Source organism: Mixophyes fleayi, chromosome 6, assembly GCF_038048845.1.
Source record: "Mixophyes fleayi isolate aMixFle1 chromosome 6, aMixFle1.hap1, whole genome shotgun sequence".
Classification (NCBI taxonomy): Eukaryota; Metazoa; Chordata; class Amphibia; order Anura; family Limnodynastidae; genus Mixophyes; species Mixophyes fleayi.
The window spans coordinates 15,043,598-15,060,213 of NC_134407.1; the positions used below are offsets into that span (position 1 = coordinate 15,043,598).

Sequence of the window (16,616 nt, forward strand, 5' to 3'; positions counted from 1 at the left end):
GCTGTTACTAAGCTTGCTTATGAATAGTGTGTCTACAGAGCCATTGCTTTGCCCATGACCCATAATCCACTGTGTCTGCTCCTAAAGCCCTGTTTCGTATTCAGGTACAATAAACCTGGTGCTTATGCTATTGGGATCATGGTTTCACTAGATTTCCTGACTGCAATGTGCCCTGAACAGTGTCATCAGCCTCTAACCAGTCTCCCTGCATCCTACTAGAGAAGAGTAATCTTGTTGTAAAAGCGGCTCTATCACAGAGATATAAACCTGTGGCTCTATAGTGGTTGTAAAATATGGCACCAAGAACTGTAGTTCCACAACAGAAAACAGGTTGATAAATCTGCATTAAATCATACAAAGAAAACACTATGCACAGTTACCCTTGTTTTATACTGTGGCTGGAAATATAAATAGTACGCGGCATTTCTACGTCTACTTGGATTGCGGTCTTGACTTCCTAAATATCACACGTTTTAGTGCGACACACAACAAATGGATTAACCTACGTTATTTCCCAATTTTCTCAATGATTTCTGCAACTAGAAACCAATGTTCTCCCTTAGACATCCATTAGCTGTAAATGGAAAGACTGTTAGTGAAATCTCTATCAGCTACAAACCACCAGTATATATCACCACTACCTAAGCACTGTGAGTACAGAGACGATTAAATGATGATAAATATACGGCTTTACTTATTTACCAAGAAGAATTTCCACTGATCTAATCCGATCATACTGAACAAGCGCCAGCACAACAGCAAAATGCAAACGAAACGTCCAGATTTGTATCAGGTTTTCTTTGAGGCCATTTTCATGGAATCTTACCTCTGGGAAGGATAAGTAAATGGCTTGATGGGAAGAGGGATATATACAATGTAGTCCTTTAATCTCCTCTGCCTGAATGATTAGACTATCTATGACGCGTCCACAACTTACTAGGACCCACCGCACAGGAATCCTCACATAACATACTATTCTCTCCTGTTGGCTATTTAAAAACGACATGTAAATTAAATAAAACAAAAATTCACACTGTGAACGTGTGTTCCCCATTTCCCATGTGGGGAAAATGAAACGCATTATTTTAAAAAACAAAACAAAATTCTAATCAGGTTATTTAAAGGCCACTATCAACTTTATTTACATATTTTACATAAATTGATTGAATGGAACTTAATGCATGTTACAATTACAGCAGACACATCCGAGTGGTTTGTAATCAGGATTTTGGCCTTTAACAAGGGGATTTCTGTGTATAGAGTTTTACAATCTACCAAATCCAGGATATTAGTGGCTTTAAAAGAGGTTAACAAAACAGAAACGCCTGAACGTTCACAATCGTAGACACACTGACTCTCCGTAGAATTCTTTCAAACAGCAACAATAAAAAAATTGTACTATGATATAAACAAACAAAAACCAGCTAGATGTATGAGGTTTATGTTCTTTTCGTCAACTAATATTTGAAAAGCACATTAAAGATAGGGAGACTGGTGCGGGATCATTTCCACCACTGCCTTCTAAAACGTAAGTGTTGCGTTGAAAAGGTACAATGTGGTATTTAGTGGTATTTGCCATATGCAGAATATAGTTATACAGACACCACTTATCCAGAAAGTTCCAAAAACCAGATACGATCACAACAATGTAATGAGCAGGAGGTGCATTGTGGGTAAAGATGGCAAACCTAATTTAGTAGATTTTAGACGCGGTGCTGGAAATTAGGTAAAACCCACCTTATCTGAAATACGTCAGCTCCGAAGCATTTCGGATTAATAGATTCTATACTTTAAACACACCCACATATATATTCAAAATAATTATCTCAAACTGCAGAAACACAGGACAATGGAATGAAGATTGACAGTCTACTCATTTTCAAATTAGAACCTTTCATTAAACAGCCAGTCCACAACAGCTAAAAAAGAAACATCATTAAATGGGAATTGTACCCTGAATCCCATTACAATTGCTAATGACTTACAAGTATTAAAATGAGATAGAAATGGAAATATCTGACTTCATGGGCTAAACGTTATCTTCTTACATTCGTTTGGCAGAATAATATATGGAAATACAAATGCATAGAGAAATACAAGATTTGTAGAAGAACACAGCACTGAAAGGACAAGTGATGATGGATCGGATATAATTTCTGCTTAGCATACAGTAATGAGGTTTTCAGTTTGACGTACAGGCAGCAATGCCCATGGCATTTAAGAAATGTTGTTGCTTTCTGTCATCTCCTCACTGATTACAATGCATCCATCGCACCGCACCGTGTAGGCAGCCATTTTGTTCCCGTGTCTCAGTGACAGCACTGGGTCCTAGTGAATGGATAGACTGCAGTCTAAAAACACTGGCTCAGCTACTAAAGTGGTTGCTTCCCCTGTCTGCAGGTAATGGGCGCACTTTAATATAGCCCAAATCCCTGCACTCAGACATTGTGCTCCTCTATTGACCGATTTTTCAAGCCTGGACAACAAAACAACAATGTTACCTGTTCACAATCTAAAGATGCTGGTAACGGGGAATGGAATCAATGTCTAATGCTGTGTGGGCCCGAAAATGACTATTTCCTATCAAAATCGATTGGCTCCTTACCGGGCATGTTGGTAAATGTGATCGGAAGACATCTGCTATTAGCTTGTAAGCCGTCATCTTCTGACAATATTTACTGCCCCAGTGATGTGAGACCAAATTGCAAACTGATACCATCAAGCATCGAGATCAGCCCGTGGACCGGACTGTGTGTTCTCTGCTTGAAGCAAATGGTGATGTCTCTCCAACAGAAAATGGATCTTAGCCAGGGTGGTGTTTCTCCAAGAGAGAATCACCTTAGCCAGGGTGGTGTCTCACCGAGAGAGAATGGATCTTGGCCAGGGTGGTCTCTCTCCGAGAGAGAATGGATCTTGGCCAGGGTGGTCTCTCTCCGAGAGAGAATGGATCTTGGCCAGGGTGGTCTCTCTCCGAGAGAGAATGGATCTTGGCCAGGGTGGTCTCTCTCCGAGAGAGAATGGATCTTGGCCAGGGTGGTCTCTCTCCGAGAGAGAATGGATCTTGGCCAGGGTGGTCTCTCTCCGAGAGAGAATGACCTTAGCCAGGGTGATGTCTCTCAGAGAGAATGACCTTAGCCAGGGTGATGTCTCTCAGAGAGAATGACCTTAGCCAGGGTGATGTCTGTCCATTTATTAACATGCTTCATAGGGGAACGGGCCACTTGAAGGGCTTAAAAGGACCTGAATTGCTGCCATGTTGATGAATTACAGTGCTACTCGAGAGCAATCCAGATCTGAAGCTGTGTGCAGGGCCCGCAGTGTGAAAGCTTTGTTATGTGATAGATGAGGACCGTTTTCACATCACTTCAACCTGCTACAACGGCAGCAATTCAGCTCTTCTGAACGTTGTCCCTTCCGCATGGAGAAGCCCAACAATCATGTGACACCAGCCTTACACTCTGATGCTGAAGTGTCAAAACTATCTGCAGAACTACAAGACATTCGCTGGTGTGTAATACTTTACTCCCACTGAAAGCCATGTTGTAGTCCATTACAAGCCCTCTACAAAACAGATGATCTTCAAACACTATTATAATAATGGATTGCTCCGACAATACAAATGCACTCAATGTTTCTCTTGAACTTAAATGAGGAGAGTGGGGCACCTATCGTGTGATTTGGTTGGACAACTTGGTCTTTTTTTGACCCATCTGACCAATCATTGTACAGTGTTTGGGTTCATTATACACAATCACAACCTTATCTTATAGGATAAGACTTGATTAAGTAGAATGTAATCACTGTGCATGTGTCTTATTGAATACCTACTGTTCCTGCCCTGATGAACTTAAGTAGGTCCTACAGTGCTTTGTAACTACTGAAAGAAAAAACATTGTATGGAAATATTTACTGAGAACTCTATATATGTAGTCCTGCCTAGGTAAAAGACAGTCTGTTATTGCCTACACTGCTGCTAAGAGTAAACAGGACAAATAAGTGAGATACCATAACATCTGCAGACCAGCAATGATTCTTCTGTCCATATTTCTAGGTACACAGCCCCTCCTAGTCTTGGGAAACCCCCCCATAAAATCTTATGGGTTAGCGGATACTCTGGAAAATGCACATAATGGAAATGTCAAAAGACTAAACTACTAGCACTTCATTAAACCCCTTTGTATATCCTCTCTTATGCCCTAAATTAGTTATGAGTGAGGAGGCATCAGGACTCACGGGTCACTTGTGTGTTTTTCTAGGTTTTTGTTCCATTGGTCAAAGTCCTTCCCGGCATCTGGAAGGTACAAGATGCATCTCATTCCAAGTATCTTTTGCGGTGAGAAAAAGGCTGTTAGGACGCCCAAAAGGAGAGGAATCTGTACCAGCGGCTTCTCCATTCCTTTATCTCAATTAAATCTATTCCCACAAAACATAATCTGGTTTCTTACATAGTTTTGAAAAGTCTGCAAAGAAAACTCTTAATGCGCTCCTCCCATTGGCTGGCGGAAACCTTTGCCAGGCTGGCAGCCAATCCATGTGCTTGCCTGAAAATGGGCAAATTTCTGTAAAAGCAGCATTAGTTATTTAACATGTGAGAGGGACTTTCAAGGAAATACGTCAGTGTGTAGGGAATTACCAAAAATTCTTTTCTGAGTAAACAGAGCAGCTATGACCTTCTAGAAAGGAGAGACTGCTCCCGATTCCCAATAATCCTGCCAGCTTCAAATTCTACCAAAAAAAAACCCACTAACCTAGTAAGCAAATACAACAAACACCACAATAAAACTTGAGTAAAAATAGCATTTTTGGCCATAGAGTATATATATATTTATTCTAAAACAAAATGAATCCGAGAACGAACTTTAGATGCAATCTGCATAGGCAGCAAGTACCCATTACCCCCCGAAACCATCACCATGAAAAGTGATGAAGATATAATTCAAACATTGGTTCTCTCAGTTCCCGAAGAAATTCATCCTTGTAACTTTATATTCCGTCCCTAAAGCTCACTTTATTTCTGAAATCAGTCTGAGCACATGAAGCTCGAATGAATGCGCTTTAATTACATAGTTATGTGCAGATTCCTAGAGACTAGAAGCATTCAATAATGTTACAACATAGCTCAGTGAACAACTTCATTGACTGATTCTGACACTTGACAAGATTTACAAATCAGCCACCAGTGAGGACTATGTGCTAAGTCACCTACCTGCAGACCAGCTGAGTGATCCTGTCATGCTCAGGAAAACCAGGCAGGAAATGATGGAATCAATTAAAGTGTAACTCTGCTTAAAAGTGACAAAAATCATCCTGCCCAACTAGAAACTATTACGTTGGGAACCACAACCTGCTCTAAATAACTGACAACTGCCTGAAATCGACACTTGATCATTTCTGTTGCTGCCATTTGTCACCACAGTTGAAGTTTCCATAGTAGCATTTTGTGCCAGGTTGGGCTCATTGTGCCACCTTGTCTGGGGAGGGGGTTTACAGCTTTACCTTGGTGTTCCTCTCACCATCAGTAACCTGCTGCTTACTGACCACTCACACTGGGGCTACTCGGCCACCAACTGTAATGGTCAACTACACACCACAGTGATGCCCCCAGTAGTAGGAGAGTAGTCACTGCCACCATCAGGGGCAGTCACCGACACCTGGAGCCGCTTACTCCTGGGTGGTGGATACAGCTGCTGCAGCACCTCCTCACTGTGGCTGGTTCCTCCTGACCACTGACTTGGATCAAGACTGACGGGTAACAGTCCAAGCGTTGGCACAGGACAGTCGGGGATGGTTTAGAGGGCTAGGACTATCTGGAGGTCACAGGATCCAGCAACGTCACGTTGACCAGTACAGGTTGATCCAATTATCTTGTAGATGAATCCGTCTTACCCTGGTTCACACTTTTAACATTATACTCTGCTCCGGAGAGAGGCTGCTTTCTCCCTCTATACGCTGGGCAGAGGGGGGCTCAGCCACTTAGCCACCCTGGCACCACTAAGTCTCCTACCCAAAGTATCTTCCAGCAGACATGCTCCGGAGTCTAGCACCCCTTCCAGAAGCTTGGCAGCCAGACCCCTGGGGCAGTAATTCTCCTGCTACTGCTAATGGCTCCATGCTGCATCCCCTTCACTGTACCACCCAGGACGGTAGAGGACCAGCCTCAACACCAGCGCATCGATCCCCTGTGAAAGGGAACAGGACACGGCCTCATCCACACTCACATAGGGCCCGATTCTTCAAGGTATCCAAACTGAGCGATTGTTTTAAAACACATGTAAACCGTCTCTGTGTTGTACTACACAAGACACTGCAGGACACGTACAAAGCCTATGTGGAGTATAAATTCACTAAAAAAACGCTCAGTAAAGAAAATCTATAGAATTAATGTCACCAATCAATAATAAATGCATTAATGAAAAAAAATACATTTATTAAGATGATCTTAATGTCTACGAAACATTAAAAAAAAAAAAAAACATTTTTACAGTTGTTCATGATTGCAAACACACATTACAGCATGCAAGACTGTCATCACTAGAACTCAGGACTAAGACTACCGCTGTTACTGCAGATAACTAGTAACTTTGCGATGCCCAGAGCTGGATTCAGACGTGGCTGCGTGAGCTTGAGTTCAGCGCACCCTTACTGTAAACTGACTATGGCAAAACACCTCTTCCCTGCCTCGTTCACTCCCCGAAATCGTATGCTGTACAGGGTTCAATCCAGAAAACTTTGCCAGCCGGGTGGCATTAAGAAGCAGCCGGGTGGGGGCAATTGTAATACTTTGCAATAATAATGAAAAATGTTGGATGTTATTGCCCACACCTGCCAGGACTGGGTAGACTGGTGGTCAGTGGTCTAACACACACTGCTGGCTGTAGTGCTCACATAGTGTCTGTTCTAATAGGAGAAACAATGGTTTATTTTATTGTAATAGGACTCTGTGGATCTCCAAGAACCAGTTGGCAAGAAAAACAGCCTGGTGGAGCACCGAGAACTAGGTGCTGGGGAGAGCACTGCTGTAGTCAGTGTTCTTTGTGCTCGGAGACGGGGCTGCATTAATTGGTGTACGGTCCGGTTCTGGGAATGCACAGAGCGGTTCTGCGCAAGATACAAGTCTGAATGAATCAGACCTATAGTATTTAGTAGTTTGCACCTGCGACACCACTAGCAGATATTGGCAAGAAAAGTAGCGTATTGGGCACATTGGTGGGGGCTAGGATATAACGATGTCCATACTACATTAATGTGATGTCTACAATCCCTCTTACACATATCCATACTGTTATAAGCAGTGCAGAAATCTTTCAGTATAATCCATACACTTACTGCAACGTGTATGCAGAATAAAAATATCAAAGAACCGACTATGTGCCAGAAACCTCCGGAGAAAACTTGTCTTGTATAAAAAGATTAACCTTCCCGGGTCCCATCAGTCAGCTACAATAAAACTTTAATAAGCTTTCCCTATGCAGAGATGCCCCCTGAGATCAGTCACTGCTATGAGGAGCAGAGTCTTGCCAGCTTGATTGGCACATTCCAAGAAGACAGACACTTTGGTTTCAGGAGTAACGTTCAAGGCAAGGATATTGCTGCTTGTAGTAGAGACAGTCTTTCTTAACTGTGATGTATCCTTGATAAAACTCTTAGGGCTAGATTTACTAAACTGAGGGTTTGGAAAATCAGATCCTAGCTTTCAGTTATTTAGTACAGTCTACAAAAGGACAGCTAGAATCTGGTTGGTTGCTATAGGCAACATCTCCACTTTTTCAAACCCGCAGTTTAGTAAATATACCGCTTAATGTGGATCTGTTAAACCTCAGAGTGCAGTCCTTTCCCACATAATCCAATGGGATCAGATCTGGCAGGACAGAAAGCCATGTTGATTCACATAGACAAGGTAGGGAGAACGTGGAGTCCATGAGATCTGATCATTTTGCCCAGCGCCAGATTAGTGGAATCTGTGGCTCAACACAAAGGGGGTTACCTGTAACTGTACCTCAGAATTGAGTGTACAAAGCACTTTCAGAACACACATTGTGAGAGGCTTTCTGACGTGTTTGGAATTTGGGGAGACAAGATTAGAACTCAATCTTGAGCCAGGGTTACCCCAAGGAGTTGGGCTGATGTCAAGTATGGTCAGATTTAGCACTTAGGTTAATGTTAGGGTTAAGTAAGGGTCACAATTAAGATTATTAGGTTATGGCTGGCGTTAGTATTTTATTTGTTTGAAAACCTGACACAGGAGATGACTTTGATCATTTATGACCTCTACTGTCCAGGTTCTATAACGATGAAGACCAGTATTAGAACAGGTCATGCTTAATTGCCCCTTAATTAAAATATCCCCAATAGCCAGTAAACACCTCCAATGTCTGCGTGGGAAAGGTGTAGTTCCTCGTTACACACTGTTCTTGGATTCAGTGGCCAGAACACACATAATCACGTCTAAATTAAAAATAAAATACATGTAAATGAGGTTAGCATATCATTAGTATCCTAATTGTTCAATATTACTGTAATTAGGAGCAGACCTCTCTCCTCCCTGTAGTGCTCCTGAACCATGGCTGCGAAAAGTATGAACTAAGGAAGATTTGGTCAATATGAGCGGAGTGATCTGTCATAGAGATACACAGACAATTTATCTGCAAAATCGACTTCCCATTAGCTGCTGGACCAGCGGAGATATTTATTGCATTATCCTGTTCTGGGGGAATGATGAATATATGCTTCAGTGTGAACAATCAGCAGCTGGGAAAATCTATTGGTTCATCTTTTATTGCAAAGTTTGACTTCAGAAGAAAAGGAAAATCGTTTAAGCGGAGGTGTGTGACTGTACATTACAATGAGGGAAGTGTAACCAATGTGTGTCAGGGCAGAAGACGATACGTTTACCAGCAGCAATCGCTCTATCTTCACCGCTAAACACACCTATATTCAGGTATTTCCGCTGTTTGTTACATATGTATACACAACACCACAGATAATGTAAATAACAGATTACAGAATAGGATTATGTTGTCACTGCCTCTTTCTGTGATTAAACCTTTGTCATTAACATATACTGACACGTGAGTATGCAATATCCCACAAGCATTTAAAAAACAAATGACAGGTCACAAAGACCGCTCCTCCAACTACAGGGAAAAGGAAAAGGTGCATAGATTATTTTAGCAAATTGATTCAGTGATGCTTACTTTCTTTGTCACTTGCCATTAGATTTCTGGTGTATTTAATTCTGGTTGCCCAAATTCGCTCTATAATACTGTAAGCTAACACCGTTACTTCAAATGTCACTGTTTACAAGAAATACTTTGTGGTTCTTCTAGTTCCACCTGTCCAAAACTGCAAAAAGTAGGATTCTACACATAGGTTTTTATAATAAAATCTGCACTTAAAAATGAGAATGCATTTTTTCTAGTTTGCACGGTCTTGGATGAAGTAATAAGGTAGCTCATCAACCCACATCATTTTGAAATCTAGACAACTTACAGCATCAATGAAGATACCACTGATTTTATTGAAGCCAAGATAGAATGGGAAGTGACCATTATAACCTCCAACCCCATCTCTGGACTTCTGAGCACTTTCTATAATTAATGTAGGGTTTTATGGTCTGGTTCACCAGACAATAACTACTAAAGGGCAGATAAATTGAAAGATCGGACTATCCTCTTTCAAGTAAGGGGTCCCCATAGTTTCTTGTAGACTGGATGGAGGAGATCTTGGCATAACAACACCCCAATCCCTTGACTCCTTAATGTTTTCTGTAGTGTAGGAGGTTATTACACGTAATCACCAAACAATAACTACTTTGTGGCCACATCATTTGAAAAAGGGGACTACTCTTCCAAATAAAGGAATCCCTGAGTTTATTGAAGCCAGGATGGGGGGGATCTGAGTTTCGGAGCAGTGCCCTCTTTCCCCATCCCTGGACTTATTCATTTTTAAGGGGTGAGGGGTCTGGCTTCTTTGGTCACCAAAATAAGAGATACTGGACATCTTTAAAGCCCTATCCCCTGGCTCTTCAGGTTTGTCCTGTGGTGTAGGGCCGAGTGCTGGGTGGTCAATGGCGTCATCATTAGTGGACTCTTTTCCCGGCTCCCACAAACAAGAAATACCGGTGGGGGAAGGGTAATTATTATTTTTAGATCTTTGAACTTCATGGGGTATATTTACTAAACTGACAGATGTTGCCTATAGCAACCAATCAGATTCTAGCTGTCATTTTGTAGAATGTACTAAATAAATGATAGCTAGAATCTGCAGTTTAGTAAATATACCCCCATGAGTGCTAAGGATGAGCGAGACCAAGCACTTTATCGGTATATGTAGATAACAAGTCCCACTCGCCTTTAGCTCTGAAAGGGTTAATAAATTGATCCGACAGGGTAATCAAAACTGTGGTTACTCTATCAGATGCAATCGCACAAACAAGAAGTACCTTACCTGATATTGACCAATGCATGGGTCACTTTACTGGCAGGCTCTTTCCACTGTCCCGCATTGGTAGAAAGGCGAAGCACTACCAGGAAAAAAAAATTAAAAGAATTGTTATACTAAAGAAAAAAGAAGATCTAAAAGAAGTTATACACAAAGCATGTGTTTTACAAAAGTGCTTAATGCAAACAACTAATACAAAACATTGATGAGTTACAACAGACTAGATTGTGATGCTCGTTAACATAAAAGTGTCTTCCCGCACACTAAGGTCTATTCAATTCTATATAAACCACAAAAAGTGCACATTTCACGCAGAGACAGATGTTGCCATGGTTATAGGACAGTAAAGATACAGTATATTTGCTGATCAATGCAAAGTTACTTCAGGCTGCGCTGCGGTTGCTATAGCGACAGGGATTTCTGACAAGCCGAGGACTAGGTCATGTGACTGTCACAATGAGAAAATAAACTGGATTCTATACATCGCGTTTTATCGGTCTGCTCAGACATGTGACTGTCCAGCGAGCACAACATTCTCTTGTAAGTTGCTGTAAACCTCACGGATGTAAACAGGATATCGAGGATGTTCATGAACGCTGGTCTACAGCAATAGATGTAAATCACACACCAGCATTCTTTGAGCTAGTGCAAATTATACATTGAAAACAAGTGTCAGGAGATGAAGGTTATTTGTGCAGATATCGTATAGTTGTGTGTAGGTGACAGTGCAAACTGCACAGACAACACATAAACAAACATGATATATTTACTGCGTAGGTTCTTATATATTCACATTTTTACCAGCCAGTGTGAAGCAGCAATAGCAATATTAGTCAGTGTGAATGCACATCTTCTGACTTGGGATCTCTGTGAATCGGGACATGGATACGCCTCCTTCAAAAAGGGGGGCGTCACAGCACCATGTTGTTGGCATGGTAGCACCAGGTTGTCAATCGCTAAGCAACTCTGCTCCCCTAAATGCACCCATGCCTTGCGGTGAGGCACCCATTCAGAGCAGCGCTGGCACGGCATACCAGCCGACATTTAGGCAGTCTGAACAAGTGTCCTGACTAGCGGGACAGTCTGCAAAAATTAGGACTCTCCTGCTTAAATTGGGAGAGTTGGGAGCTCTGTTAATAGGAGCGCGAACATCCTATACACTGGCGCACAGTGCTGAGAAGCTTTCCGTGACATCATCAAAATGCCAGCTGGCAGTAGATTGGCTCTGAATGATCACATGAGCTCAGTGTCACATGAACATCTGTCCACACCATTTAAGAAAATACCTATTTATTGCATGAATTATGCTCATGCGTCATAAACATTGAAATGAAATCACTCAGTGGAGTCGCCTGTTCTTACTTTATAGGCGGCAATTTTAAGTTTGTTAATCCACAAAATGGCTGCGTCCACCGTGCGCAGGTGATGGGGGCAGTTATAAAGTAGTTACAGGTTGAGCTGTACATTACACACGTAATGCTGGTTTCTTACCCATAGAGTAAAGATTGTCAAAAATCTGATGCATACGGATGATTTCATAGTATAACTCATCGTAACTGCTTGGGGTCGGGAGGAAGGTGTCTCCATACGTGATGAACATATTAAACAAATTGACTACCTATTAAATGACAAATAGAGAACAAAATAAAGAACAAAGCAATACCATAGGAAACTGTGACACAGAGGTGCAACTAGGAACGTCTGCATTTGTGACTAAAATCCCGCCTCGCACCGTTTAGACCCCACCCCCTTTTCACCATGCCACACCCACTTATTCACTATGCGTTGTCGCTATGACAACTAAGGTATAATATAAAATATCCAGAAATGGTTATATGCAGCTGTCATTATACACAGAAAAACAGGTACTACTGAGGATTACACCTCCATCGTACAATCGTGGCAATATTTTAAAACAACACATATTTTGGCTGATTCTGTTGAGCAAACAAAACAAAAACAAACCAGACATGAACAGTATTAATGTAGAATATGAACAGTATTTCTGCTGGATGACTGGGAATAACGATGGCAGCAGAGGGAGTGTATAGTGCACAGCATGAAGAAGAAAGGCACAGTACTACCGCCAGAGAAGTGCGATAAAAATGCCAAATACTGGGATGTTACCGCGCAGAGAGGAGAAGTACAGAAAACACTGTGCTGAAGCCCATTGATGACAACTGGTGTACAGGAAAGGACCACGGTGGCTCACGGTGACCTCCGGGTGCTCCAGTTTCCTCCCACACTCCAAAAACATACTGGTAGGTTAATTGGCTGCTATCAAAATTGATCATAGTGTGTGTGTGTGTGTGTTAAGGAATTTAGACTATAAGCTCCAATGGGGCATGAGTAATGTCTGTACAGCGCTGCGTAATCAGTGGCGCTATATAAATAAATGGTCATAAGCCAACGCTCTTTAGGCTACTAGAAATGTATGTGTTTATTATAGTGCAAACAGCTATGAAAATTAGTGCAGAAATAACAACAACAAAAAGGAAATGCTGCAATCTACAGTTTTCATTTTTTTGGTAAATAAAGCAAACATTTCATTATTATTATAGTTTATGCCAATTTTTTTTGTTCAAAACACACCTGTGCACCAGTTTTCCTAAGTACCAAAATTTATACAATGTCCCCAATCTCTCTCAATATTTCATACAGTCAATAAAGAGACGGTTAAAGACACGTCCACCTTTAGGGGAGCCCTCATTATTAAACATGGCCAAGACTGGAAACCACCCCCCTCCCGCTAATGAAATTCTCCCTATAGCGATGTCACAGGGCCCTAGACCTCTATTATAGCGTTATGTCGGACTCGGTTATCCAGTACAGAGACCTGTGACGGAAGCCACAGCTTACACTGAAACTTCGGGCGAGATGGGGGTGTCCCTATTTTCTATATGTGTGAGGACATATATGATTAGTGGCAAATTAACAATGTATTTCATGCTGCACATATGCCGGTGTTGGGAGTTTAGTGGTCCTTCAAGAGAACTGGAAAAACTTATTTATATTACATTTATACATCTATGTATATTAAAAAAAAAAAAAAAAAGGGGGACAATTTGGAATTAAAGAGGCAGAAGGGTGTTTGATCCCAAAGAGGTACAAGTTGATATATATATGGTCATGGAATAAATGCCTCACAGCCGCTCATGTCCATAAATGGATAAGCTGCGTTCTGGTGTCCAGTCTGCAAAGCGACTGAACATTGAAGGCCGCGGGTATATTATATATTATATTATATACATGTTCGTTATACGTACCATTAGAGCCAAGGTAAAAATGTTGTGCTTTGATAGTAGAACAGTCTCGTAAGACATGAGGAATTTCAACAAATTTATCAGTGCTGAAAAAAAAAAAAAAAAGAGACATATTTGAAGCAATACAGAACAATACAATGTAATACAGTGCAGGCAAAGTGGGGGGTTGATGTGAAGCAATTGCTGGAAAGTAATCACCACACGGGGCTTCTAGGTCGCTCTACGAACCTGTGCGGCTGCTTCGGAGTGGAGGCATTATATTGAAATATCTCCTATAAATATTACATTGGAAATGGATTTCTAGACTCGGTATTCAGACACTGGGGCCTGTGTGACCTTTTCTGAGCAAAGCTTTCCCTAGACTAACATTTTCAATAAAGACACAAGGTAGTAATCTTCTAGCAGCATTCATACAGTTATTTATTAAGAAAGCTTGTAATGTCACTGAGGAGGTAATAAGTGAACATGTAGTTCTGTGCTTGCGTCTACGACAAAATGGAGATCAGGAGACGGCAGGACAGCAGGAGGCCTCGGAGCACGGCGAGAGGATGAGCAGATAATGGCAATGCTTTTATTGTACAGATCTGCATTAGGGTTTGCATATATAGTGGTGTTATATCTGACCTTAGTAGAAGAGTAGAACCTTAATTGAACACACACAGTTCCTCCGAGACAACGGTTACTTAGAAGCAAATGATCCCACACATCCAGGACGAGGCTGCTGTACCAGCAATGAGGAATAAAGCAATTAAAGGAGCAGACTCCTGGAGGACTATTATATGTGATGGCTAAGTGTTGTCAGGTGTTCCTTTGGATTCTACTTTCATTACTGGAAACACATGACAAATGCCCTGCATTTGTGTTTGCACAAATCTAGTTCTACAATGCTCAACCTTTATAGGTGTCAATATGCCATTGTCCTGGGTCATCGAGAGTCAATGCACCATTGCTTTGGGTCATTGAAGGTCAATGGACCATTGCTTTGGGTCATTGAAGGTCAATGCACCATTGTTTTGGGTCGAGGGTCAATGCGCCGTTGCCCTGGGTCATCGAGGGTCAATGCGCCATTGCCCTGGGTCATCGAGGGTCAATGCGCCATTGCCCTAGGTCATCGAGGGTTCAATGCGCCATTGCCCTAGGTCATCGAGGGTTCAATGCGCCATTGTTTTGGGTCATCGAGGGTCATAGAACCTCAATGCGCCATTGTTTTGGGCAGTCAAGCATCAATTATTATTACCTTTTATTTACAAGGTGCCACTAAATTTCCACAGCACCTTACAGAATACAAACAGTTGACAAAACGAGGTAAAACAGTACATAACAAAAAAACAAGTAAATTCAAGACTCCAATAGCTCCAAGCATAGCTAGTATAGTGACAGTAGAGGAGAATAAATGGTACAGAGACAGGAGGTAAGAGGACCCTGCCCGTAAGAGCTTACAAAATCAATGCGCCATTGTTTTGAGTCATCGAGCGTCAATGCACCATTGTTTTGGGTCATCGAGCGTCAATGCGCCATTTGTTCTGGGCCCTTAAAACTCGACTTTAAACCCATTGCTGTTTCAAATTATGCCGACAAAGTCGTCGTACATCTGTGATTTTGCTAGAAACGCTGCTTAATGCATTTACCCCCTAGAATCTATTTTTACGGAGGCGATGGGGTAGAGTGAAAAGATCAAAACCACATTTATGAATTAATCTCTGCATGTGGTTACACACAGACATAACAGAGCACAAAAACAACTGCAATAGGAGCGAAGACTCTCAGTAAATCACAAGTGAATCAGGTTTGATAGCTCAGCAATATGACCCTTGTCTGTTACACGTCCCACATAACGGTCGGCACAGACTGCTAGTCCTGTGCAGGTTGCTGGGCTGGAAGGACTAAGCGCACAATGTTTGTGTGCGCAATTTCTTTGCCTCACTTTCAGAACAAGATACTATTCTAAATACACTAGTTCATAACTGCAACAAACTGGAGAAGTAAGAACAAGCGTCTGCACTACAGTCTATCACAATGTAATAATCACATTAGGCAAAGTACATCAATCATTGGAAAGTGTCCCATTGAAGTGCTCTAACATGGGGCTGGGGCAACACATGTAACACTAATGTAACCAAAAATCTAGCGTGTTGTGCATATGGAAAATAAATATATAGTGTGACATGGGAATCAGACAATACCATGGGTGATGATCAGCATGTTATATTGCTCAGAAACCAGCACATAGAGCCCCAATTCCAGCTTAAAGATCTATGCACTCTGTGGGTCCCACCACGTAAATCAGCCCAGCGAGAGGGATCATCATCTATTTATATAGCGCCACTAATTCCGCAGCGCTGTACAGAGAACTCACTCACATCAGTCCCTGTCCCATTGGGGCTTACAGTCTAAATTCCCTAACACAGACAGACTAGGGTCAATTTGTTAGCAGCCAGTATGTTTTTGGAGTGTGGGAGGAAACCGGAGCACCTGGAGGAAACCCACGCAAATACGGGGAGAGCATACAAACTCCTCACAGATAAGGCCATGGTCGGGAATTGAACTCATGAACCCAGTGCTGTGAGGCAGAAGTGCTAACCACTGAGCCACCGTGCTGCCACTGTGAGGGAAAACTCAATTTACCTTTAGCTGCTACAGTGGACCAGGTGACTGCTCACAACTGCACCACGTGGCTTTTACACTATGCATCCATTACACCAACACTGGTCTAACTCCACAGCCATTGTGTGTCTAATGTACAAGATCGTGGCTTGATAAATTGACCCTACCAGCGACGTACAGTAAACGGCACCTAAATCTTCCCTCTTATCCCTCACTATGAGCTGCTGCCTAGTTTTATTAGTCAGAATCCTATAAATGCTGAATAAACAAAGGCAAGTGAAGTAATGCTTCGCTATAACTATAGTTATG

At 41.9% G+C, this 16,616-nt stretch overlaps 1 protein-coding gene across 1 annotated transcript in view; it reads right to left on the minus strand.

Moving 5' to 3' along the window:
- The window catches only part of ARMH3 (armadillo like helical domain containing 3), a 111,255-nt gene that overhangs the window by 31,412 nt on the left and 63,227 nt on the right, over positions 1-16,616 (minus strand). The window contains exons 21-23 of the mRNA XM_075215893.1: positions 13,707-13,789; positions 11,932-12,058; positions 10,447-10,522 (exon numbers count right to left, since the gene is read on the minus strand). Of these exons, the coding sequence (XP_075071994.1) occupies positions 10,447-10,522; positions 11,932-12,058; positions 13,707-13,789 (286 nt within the window). The remainder of the gene's footprint in view (positions 1-10,446; positions 10,523-11,931; positions 12,059-13,706; positions 13,790-16,616) is intronic.